This window comes from Liolophura sinensis, chromosome 6 (assembly GCF_032854445.1).
Source record: "Liolophura sinensis isolate JHLJ2023 chromosome 6, CUHK_Ljap_v2, whole genome shotgun sequence".
Lineage (NCBI taxonomy): Eukaryota > Metazoa > Mollusca > Polyplacophora > Chitonida > Chitonidae > Liolophura > Liolophura sinensis.
Window position 1 is genome coordinate 6,985,699 of NC_088300.1, and position 11,100 is coordinate 6,996,798.

General features: G+C 38.0%; 1 protein-coding gene across 1 annotated transcript in view; it reads right to left on the minus strand.

Annotated features, from left to right (window-relative positions):
- LOC135466232 (crossover junction endonuclease MUS81-like) overlaps positions 1–5,621 on the minus strand; it is a 30,105-nt gene extending 24,484 nt beyond the window's left edge. Inside the window, exons 1-5 of the mRNA XM_064743635.1 lie at positions 5,256–5,621; positions 3,552–3,705; positions 1,890–1,962; positions 1,412–1,468; positions 483–658 (exon numbers count right to left, since the gene is read on the minus strand). Coding sequence (XP_064599705.1) covers positions 483–658; positions 1,412–1,468; positions 1,890–1,962; positions 3,552–3,689 — 444 coding nt within the window. The 5' untranslated portion in view covers positions 3,690–3,705; positions 5,256–5,621. The remainder of the gene's footprint in view (positions 1–482; positions 659–1,411; positions 1,469–1,889; positions 1,963–3,551; positions 3,706–5,255) is intronic.
- Positions 5,622–11,100: the final 5,479 nt, after the last annotated feature.

An 11,100-nucleotide genomic window follows, 5' to 3' on the forward strand; every position in this document is an offset into this window, starting at 1 on the left:
TGGTTTGTGCAGATGCTGCCTGGTTTGTACAGAGGCTGCCTGGTTTGTACAGAGGCTGCCTGGTTTGTGCAGAGGCTGCCTGGTTGGAACAGAGGCTGCCTGGTTTGTACAGAGGCTGCCTGGTTTGTACAGAGGCTGCCTGGTTTGTACAGAGGCTGTCTGGTTTGTGCAGAGGCTGCCTGGTTTGTACAGAGGCTGCCTGGTTTGTACAGAGGCTGTCTGGTTTGTACAGTGGCTGCCTGGTTTGTACAGAGGCTGTCTGGTTTGTACAGAGGCTGTCTTTTAGGGCTGAATGATTTCTCTCTTCCACCAATATGATACTTCGTGTCTACATGGTGTCAGAAGTTTCATGAACCAGACTATCATACTACATGTAAATATCACCAAAATCCAGATTTAATACCCTAAAAAGAACCTTAGAAACTGTAATAAAATCATACATAAAACAATCCACTTATAAGAGCAAAACAATATATACATACCTGTGACCTTGGCTGCAAAGGGCTGGGGTCCTCATCACTGTCACTGAGGCTGTGAATATTTAAAGACGTGGGTGCAGCTTGAATGACAGAGGCAGGGCAAGGTGATCCGGTAACATCTCGCGTAGGGACACACTTGGCAGGTTTGTGTGGGGGTGGGGCGATGTCATCTACATCTCCTGGAGAACACAAACGTTTACACTGAAGACTTATGGCATGGGGCATTCTTCTAGTTAAAGAAAGAAAACACTGGATTTTCTTATTTATTAGTTTATTTCATTATTTCTTTTTTATGCTGTACTAAAAGAGGGTCACCATACATGTAGTGACAATTTGATTCTGACAGGCTGGCAACCTGGCACATGTGAAAACAGTATTAAACTCTTTTCTCAGTAGTAATGTAATCAGGTTATGATATGTGAAAGTAGTTCTATGATGTTACTAGTATACTACTTGGTCAGGAAGAATGTACTGACAAAATACTGTTTGTCCTTCCCACAGTTTCATGGAAGGATGGTTTGTCTCTGAACAACAGTGTGGTCTGTGTAAATTCTCATCTCTGACACTCCCCCTTCCTACAGTGGAATCATAATAGAACCTGGCAGCCCAGAAACCAAACAGATACAGAGCTGCCACTGGGCCCAAACAGTCAGACTTAGGAACTACCCTGACCTCAACCAGATGAGGAAACAAGCATGCACAGGGGGTCAAAACTTCTGATGACCCATGGATTTCAAAAAAGCCGTACACATTCCGCTGACTGAATTGCTACATCAAAATACACTGAAACAGGTGCACTTCACAGCATGTTAAAGAATCTGTCTCATACTGATATGTTTTTGTTTCTTAAAGTCTAAATTCAAATACTCTTTTATTCAACAGGATATCAGCACTTTTCAAGGAAAGAATAGCCCGATGCCATAAATACCTACCATGCTCAGAAATGTGCTTGGCCAGTCTTGCATCAAGCATCTTACAAATCTTGTCACCTTTATTAAAAAATTGAACAGAAACGTAAATATATCTTGTCAAGGATGGGACAAGAATCACAGTTATACGAGAAAAGTATTCTTTGAAGACTTAAACCCTACAGTTAAGTTTTTAAGTGAGGAACTACACATACATTATAACATTACCTAATACATTAAAAACTGTTTAACAAACTGATTATTTTAGGCATCTACACTGTTAAGTAGAAAAATGAATAGAAAGCAAGTCAACATCAGATAAGCAAAACCATGTCACCATCAAACCTAAAAACAACGTTGTTCTTTACCCATGTATTGGTCACCTTTCCAGGTGACAACAACTGTGGAATTTACATGTACTTGCTTTTCACTAATACCTTACTTTGGTTTGTTGTAATGCAGTGAGTTTTTCTGCGAACAAATATTTACACAAAGAACTTACCAAAATTCTCCAAAACCTTGCATTCTTTACCAGATGTAAACACCAGAGGGTATTTCTTCAGACTTGCTAGTGCCTGTGGAACATCCACACAGTAACAAAATTATGTCAAACAAGTTACATGTTACCGTATTGAGCAAAATTTCAAGCATAAAGTTATTATTTTGGTAAGGCTTAAGGGTAGAGGAAACCTGGCAAAGCTAAGGCTGAAATGTTGGAGTTGTCCAAATTGGGATGCAGCAGTGAATGCTGCTGTTGTCACAGGCCTCCGGTTTTTTTGAATGTTGTCAATCAAAAGTACTAAGCAGCCAATCCAAAAACTAGCAATTTTGTTTGTAAAGTCACTTCACCCATCATACCAGTACATGTATTGTAATATTTTGTCTGTAAAGTCACATCACCCATCATACCAGGTACATGTATTGTAATATTTTGTCTGTAAAGTCACTTCACCCATCATACCAGTACATGTATTGTAATATTTTGTCTGTAAAGTCACTTCACCCATCATACCAGTACATGTATTGTAATATTTTGTTAGTAGTCACTTCACCCATCATACCAGTACATGTATTGTAATATTTTGTTTGTAAAGTCACTTCACCCATCATACCAGTACATGTATTGTAATATTTTGTTTGTAGTCACTTCACCCATCATACCAGTACATGTATTGTAATATTTTGTTTGTAAAGTCACTTCACCCATCATACCAGTACATGTATTGTAATATTTTGTTTGTAAAGTCACTTCACCCATCATACCAGTACATGTATTGTAATATTTTGTTAGTAGTCACTTCACCCATCATACCAGTACATGTATTGTAATATTTTGTCTGTAAAGTCACTTCACCCATCAAACCAGTACATGTATTGTACTATTTTGATTTCATATTTGTCACTGGTGTTTAACTTTATCCTAGATGTGTTTCACTACTATGGCAGCATTCAGGTTTGATGGTTGAGGAATCCAGACACAGTTAGATGAAACCACTGCACAGTGCCAGATACCTGACAACACTCTAAGACACTGGGCTGCATCTGACCCAACTAGATGCTGGACTTGTACAAGCAACCTTATTGGTCAAGGGCTGGTGATTGGAACTGAGGCCCTGCTTAGCTAAACAAAGTCATGTATTATCTTGAATAGAAAGTATTTGTTCTACAGTCATTTATGACAAAAGGTTAATAGCCTCTTTTATAATGTCCATTAACACAGGTAACAATATTATTTTAGATCAATAGTTTGTACAAATACAAACATGTTACAGTGCTGCCTCACCGGAATGCCATGCCAAGACAACCATACATGGCATCCTACAGTCACAGCATATGGGCACTGTGCCGACCAGCATGTGCTCTATTACCTTATGCTGTGTGTCAGGACAGGGAAGTACCCATAGTCCCAAGTTTAAAGTTAAACAGTTGATATGACCTACTCGGGGTTGAACCCATGTCTCTTAGTCAAAAGGACTGTCCTCTTCCTGTTGGAGGCAACAGAGGAGATATGTACCATACATATCACTGATGTACGTACATCTGTACCAGGATTGGCTATTTCAATAATACAGCCATACAGCAACAAAGTGCTGGATGTGCTAGTGTTTTATCTGATGATCATGGTGCTGTGAAATAAACAGAAATTTTCTTTCCTCACACATACTTTTCTGTAACAATACTGGCTCTTCATTCCCTTCTCAGCAGCTTCATCTCTCCACTCTGTCAGCCACTGGACAAACAGCGGATTAGGGCACAAATTCTTCTTCTTTTTTCTTTTTCCCTTTAAGCCCTTTATATCCATGATTCCTTGGGTCTAGCTAATAAAACAAAGAGTCATATACTAAGGCTCATCACACAGTTAAAGGCTCAAGACCCAGTTAAAGGCTCATGACGCAGTTAATGGCTCTTGTGCATTCTATCATATTTCACCTAAAGACTGGTATGTAAACATGCCCTTGTTGAAGACATATTGGCTTTAAAGGAGAAGAAAACTTAAAACAATGGCACTATAGGGCTGAAAAGAGCACATTTATTCTATCTGGTGGTGCCTGTTGCATAAGTTTGCAATTTTTCCTCGCCATACAAGTAAAGTCTGAAAACGGCAAAGCTGGCATAAATCACCGAGTTCACTGCGTCCCCCATCTTTACCACCCTGTAAGTGGAAAATGAACTGTACTGTTCGCTACCTTCTGGGAAGAAGAGCTCTACCGAAAATGTACGAACTGTACTTCCACGGTTTCCGAGGACAATTCTCCTCCTAACACAGAAGATTTCAGGACTAGTTCTTAGGCAAAAATGGAGTCGCCCACAGCTGATTTTGGGGCTGACTTCATTTATAATTTATCAACTTGAGGTACACATCAGAAGTTTTTTTATGGAAGGAAATGCATACTCTTTTCAATGGTATTTGTTTGATATTTAAATTTTCTTGTTTAACATAATACTTTAATAATTATAAATGTGATTAGGAATTGCTCAAACTTCATGAAAAAACTCTGAAGTTTCCCTGTAAGGTGGAGGAATTAGTCAGAAACAAGCTAAATTTAAATCATTTAAAAAACATCACTTTAAAAATGTTAAACTTCAGGTGAAATACAGTATTTCATAATTTACACATGTACATTATGCTGAATTAACTGAAAATGTATGGACTGTCTTTTTATTCCCTCATTGACCAAATTGCCATTTGCCCATGAAGTTTGATAGTTTACTACCAGAGACTAAATTCACATCATTCAATTGTGTATTGCATAAATTAGAAAGCTCTAGTAACTCTTTGTAGCTATTGTATCCTTGCACCACTTTGGCACCCGCCCAATGGTGGGACTGAGGTCAGAACAAGCAGATTGTAACCTGACAATGAAGAGAGCACAACTAAGCCCTGTGCCGCTGATGATGAATGGCACGGCTCTCTTTCTTATGAATGGCAAACCCAAATAGTGTGAGGAGGACTTTTCTAGAATTCGGGCAAAGGAGATTCATTCTAATAGAAATGAGCCATATAAAGGGGGCGTGTCAGGCATACTAATGAATATACATGAAGTCCCAGAAACATCCCCCAGACAGTGGGAACTAGGTCAAGCACCTAGGGGTTGTTGACTGTCCGGACATTCACTATGATTACATGGCAAATAATGCCATAAAACATGATCGGAGCCTTCAGTGCAATGAAGACAAGCTGTACCATAAAACGATACATCAATAATACAATTCTGGCTCCTTCCATTGTAATGACTTGTGCAGGATGGTCTCAGGCACACACCACACAAATCACATCAGCCCTACAAGCACATCAAGTCCTCTGTCACACACCTACACATGTGTCCGCGATATTTTATGTAAGCTGAGTATCAGAGGCCATATTCACCTCCAGTGTCTGATCAAGGCCTCCACATGTTTCACCAAAACAAAACAATATTTCATCCTGCTACAGTTTTGGGTACGCTGATCAATAATGCCTCAGTCACAGTAATGTCTGACAGCAGACAGTGACCTTATCTAGAATGCCATGTGCCCTTAAGCAATCTAGACAATCAGTCTGGCACAAATGTAGAAGACACTCTATGCTTCCAATTCAGCAGACCCAGCTGACAGATGAGGTGCTGGACAGGTTTCAGCACATTCCCAGCCAGTCAACAATGTCAATCACATGAAGGTCATTGACCAGTATGCCATTCTGAGCCTAGATATTACATAACAGGGTCTCACCTTGCAAGGTAAACTACGCAGTTTGAGTACTGTACATAAGTGAGAAAAAGGAGTGAATAAAGAAAAGGCTATGCTGGTATGTGGCTAAATACATGTGCACTACTAACATGCCCGGACTGATTGTAAACCAGTTACTTGTAAGTCATGACAAATAAAATTAATCTATTGCATATTGATCCGATTTGAATAAAATTCCTCTTAGTGTTATGGATATGTGTAAAATCAGCTAAATTTACAAAATTCTCCAGTTTGGTTCATATGTCAACTGTACACAAAGTCTGACAATCGCTGACTGGCTAATTGGAGTAAAATTGGACATTAACAAAATGATTCACCAGATATGGGCATAAATTCCTTTTTGAGGTAACACATAAGTCCTTGTTTTCACTTTAGGAATGTTAATAACATTGGTACTGTTTTATACCATTCAGTATGTTTGATTTCATCATGTGGTGTTTGTTTTTGGCCTTACCACTGCCAGTTCTAGCTTGCTGGTTGTACAGTGACCTATTTGAGCGCAAAAGGTGACACTAGACTTATGTAAAAATGTCAATTCTGCTGAATTCGTAATACTCACCTCCTTAGAAGTGGTCTTTTGCGATGTGTACTCACTTTGACAAAGATTGGGCCAGTAGATTGGAAAAAAAACTGGTCAATAAGTATACCCTACCACTAAAACCTGTATGTAAGCACAGCTAAACAGTCAGGCCAGAAACATGATACAGACCTACCTCCAACTATGTTGGTAAGGGGATAGAAAAAACATCCTAAAATTACACTTAATGAGGGTAAATTAAATATTCCTTGTGTCATGTTAATCCACTAATTTCAAAATAAGCAGCACCTGCTTTATTAGGGGGTAATAACAACAAAATCAAAACATCAAAGGTGAAATACCTTAAAAATACAACATACTGTATATGACATTAAATTTCTCCCAACAAGCATTTTAGGGGCAAATGAATTTCATATAATATTGATTTTAGTGATGGAACTTAAATCCTTTAAAAAGGGCTTCCATCCTCCCTTCTAAAAATACCCAGACATCTTTCCATGATCAACAGAACTCTTATAATCTGGCAAAATGGGTAACTTTGTCATGGACCAAATTATAGGTCAAATATATCAAGTGCCACCGATCATGGTTAGCTGATCTATGATCCCATATATGTACTTGTAGTTTTATATGTGGTGTACATATACATGAAACAATTCTCTCACTGGCCCAATTATTTCCATCATTCACAGAGCATTCCAAATAAGACAGAACGGAATTATAGATGTACTGCACCCGTGGTTCTTGGTGGATGTAATTGACGGCTCCAAACAAATAAACTGCAATTGCAAGATCTCTATACTGAGCAGCTTTGAAAGAAAAATCATTTCTAAATGCTTTTGCCACAATCAATAAATCAGCTGCAATGCTCAGGTTGCATCATATTTTACATTACATATCATTATTTAATATAGTACAACATTGTGTAAAGATGATCTTTGTTAGACAAAAAAAAGCAGAAGTCTTAGATAATGTCTGTTACAGTGAGTATCCTTGAAACCTTCATGTGCAAGTATTTCATGCATTCAAATTGTGTGCTGCCCTGTAAAATTCACCAAAACTAACTTAACAAGATAGTAGCATTTAATTGTTAATTGGTGCATGTAGTTTCTACTGTATGTACAAATTACAACAAGATGTGTGTTAGCTCCCAAGATTGTGAGTATCAATGCCCCCTAACAGTGCTTTTCATATAAGTTAACCATACACTTACAGTATATTATTCATCCAATAGTGTACTCATGTATATTCAGAGGGCAATATACATAATGCCGAAATGTTCCAAAGACCAAGACATGTACCTGAAACAAGTGTCTAACATATTCAGTGTACACGTAATCCATCACTTTCATGACTTTTATCAGACTGGTTTTTGCAAATTACAAAACCCTAACCTGCATCAGCTATAAATGTGACATTCGTTTTATTAACAAGGGGGCATAACAAGCTAATTTCATGGATTCTATTAACAAGGGGGCACAACAAGCTAATCTCAAAGATTTTATTAACCGACTATATGGCATAACCTGGAAGCTTTTTTCGTGTGAAATGGTACTTTATCGGATTACCATTACAAATTGTTTGTGCATTGAGATGGGGGGGGGGGGGGGGGGGGGGAATGTTAAACCATGGTAGCTTTTGGAGGGGATTGGAATGTCAATTTGTCATGCTAAGAGTGTAAAACCTTTCCCTAAAGCACTGTTTTACTTGGAAAAGAGTTTACATATTTCCGAACTGTCGTTAACCAACTAAACTTGAATAGCATGTAAGGCTAACAAAAGTGTTTTTGAGGAAGTTTTATGAAGTAGGGATGCTGTTTATATACTTATTTGTGCATTTGCATTACACAATCTTGTGAAATCTGCACTCGCTACAGACTTCATAATTTCATATCTTTAAATTTTCATTCATTTTTCGAATTTGGTCATATAATAATATGTTAGAGTTATGTATTACATGTTATATGTACCTGATACCTTTATAAGTTAGTTTGAGACTGAGGATTTTTTTCTCGAATTTATCAAAATTAAACTCATGAGTTATCTTCCCTTGAATGTAAATTAGAGCACAAATAATGTCTGTAGAAAGAATAGACACCTTTAAAAACATTTTGTGGGGCCACAGAATTTGAAAACTATATGGTTTGTGTACTTCTGCCAAATTATAAAATTTCATGTAGAATTGCTACTAAATCCGTAAAACTTTCCGATCCTGCACTTCTTTAGGTAGGCTTTATGTATACAGACTATGATGGATAGGCGTGTTGGATCGATACTATGGCCTGTAGTCTAGAAATACATTGTAATTGTAGTTGTGCTTGTCGTCGTTGCTGTTGTTGCTACTTCACGCGCCGGGACCCATGACTATGAACTTACCAGTCAGTGTCAAACAGATGACATAACGTTGAATCAAGCAATATCAAAAACACCGACGTTAAACTTGCAGTACGAGTTCTAACAAGTACCATTTTTGCTAAATAACTTTCAATGCTTAAATAACAGTGATTAACTTTTTTATCACTGTTGTTGTTGCAACAGTCAACACGCTTTAACGGAGTTAACCACACTATGGCACACCAGCGAATCAGCATTACTGCGCGGCTCTTCCTTTCATTAAGGCAAAATTAACTGAAATGGAACTAACTGGCTATGCACAACAAATCCGTTTACAGTCCCCGACAGCCCTTGCTTATAATATGACCACAAACTTTCTTCAAGTCTTCCAAAACGAACTTCCCGCCGCAGTGGCCAGATCTGTAATCTCGCGAGATGTTCATGTTATCGCGTTATCTTTAAATCAATTTCGCTTTTGCTGAGGTGCAGGAGCTGGCACTAATTACTGTGCCTTGTTCAAAGTTTTACAATGTTAAGGCTTGAACGTCACTTCATCATGCACAACTTAACGGATCAAACGTGAAACATAGGTCTTGGCTGGTGATTATGCTGACCTGCATGAGGAAAACAACAACATAGGTCTACATGTATAGTTTTATGCAATATAACCAACCGTGTATGGGCGCAGCTTTGGTCCTGCATGCATGGCCCCCACCATTGTGGGGATATATCCCGATATCGGAGAAGATGGAGGCATGTGGGATTGATGTAGCTGCATGCTCAAGAGACAATGCTAATTATGTCATATGTCTTAATAACATGAATTTAATCGAGATATTAAGAGGTAAAGTCGGTGTGCACAGCGGTATGCATTATAAATGAATATATGTGTTCTCCAGAATTTAAGACAAAAGTTCTATTCACGATCCCATTTATTTTTTGACATCAAAATTAACCCTGTTGTGCTAATATATAAAATGCAGTCCAATAGACGTTTTAAAATGACAATTCATTTAATTACTGTAAATAAATGTCAGAAAATGGTGTTGAAGATATATTTTAAATGGGTATAGATGGGTATTAATGACCAGATAAAATCATTTTTTCTTGGGCTTAATGAGTTTTTTTTTTCAACCATATGTCTGAAGTATGTGTTGGTTTGATTTATTCTGCAGATCATATACCGGTTGTTCAAAAACCCAACCGGCATTATCCTTCCATTCAATTTTGTATTTATTCATAAATTCTGTTTATTGTTTTTACAATCTCGCGGTTTATTTTAATTCGTGAAAATGTTCATCATTTGAAGACTTCAACCAATGTATACAGAGCCTGTTAAAAGTTGATTTCTGGACACCTCTGCCAGCAAATGTCGTATATGTATACTACAGCGATTTGAATTCGTGGAACATGTCAGTTTAGCTGGCGCGGTAGCAAAGGTCTTGCATCTGTCTCTCTGTATATAGAAAAGCATGTTTAAGTCCTATGACTGTGAGCCATATCACTTTACGGCAAGAAGTTCTGTGAATGGTTCCAGATAAATTTGCACGAAACTGTGTTTGGTGGTGATCAGTTCCGATCGAGTTTTAGATATTCCATTTGAGGGCCTCAGTTGCAAATAAGTGATCAATGGCTGAGGGCGATGACATTAATGATGAATATTTTGTTTACAATAATGAGTTGCTATATTTTTGGCTAACAGACATATAGTCTGAGATAACTTTACATAACAACGTATTGGTCCGAGCAGATGATTTTGGCAGTTTGCCAATGAGCTCCTCCTGGTGACCTAATCGCACATTGATCCTTGCCAGTCGAGTACACACACTGGGTGCATTGAACACACTTGAGTCCTACATCGCCCCGCAATAAAATTTTTATCACCTGCGCAGTTATATATAAATCCGCGGTCGGACATCGAACGGGGAGTCAACGACCGCACGTGGTCAAACGGAGATGATCTAAGAGGAAATAAGACATAACAATATATGAGCCCATGTACAAAGATGCGTATATATCACTTAATTACGCGCACTACACATGCTTATCTTGGACGCATAATCCTGAGCTGCGAACCGGGTATTTCCAAAGCGATAATGCTGAGGTAAACGAAGATATAAGCCATCCGTCCATCATAACCATCACTATGATATCACAAAGATATGTGCCTGTTGGTGGCCATCAGAGGAAACAACCAAAATAAATGCATTAGTTTGACTGCTATAACATCAATAGAAATCAATTATGTATAAATAAAGCAATGGTGTCTAAATCACAAATACTGATTAGACGTAAATGTGACCAAGTGTTTAAAAGGTATTCAGATTTGCCCATTGCAGAGCTCATGGGAAACCCACGACCATCCGCAGGCTGCTAGAAGACCTGCATGTGAAATACCATTACAACGGAATTGTTCAGGTGAAATATATTCCTTTTTTATATAACGGATATAGGGCAGTATAAAAAGTATAGGAGATATTCTGAGGGTTAATAATATTCAAGATCATAAATTAGATTAACTGTTCATCAATAATACCTCAGCTGCTGAAGAAAACAACACATGAGCAAGTTGTAGTTGTGCTTTGATCAGTAGAATCTGGCTTAAATATAAATAA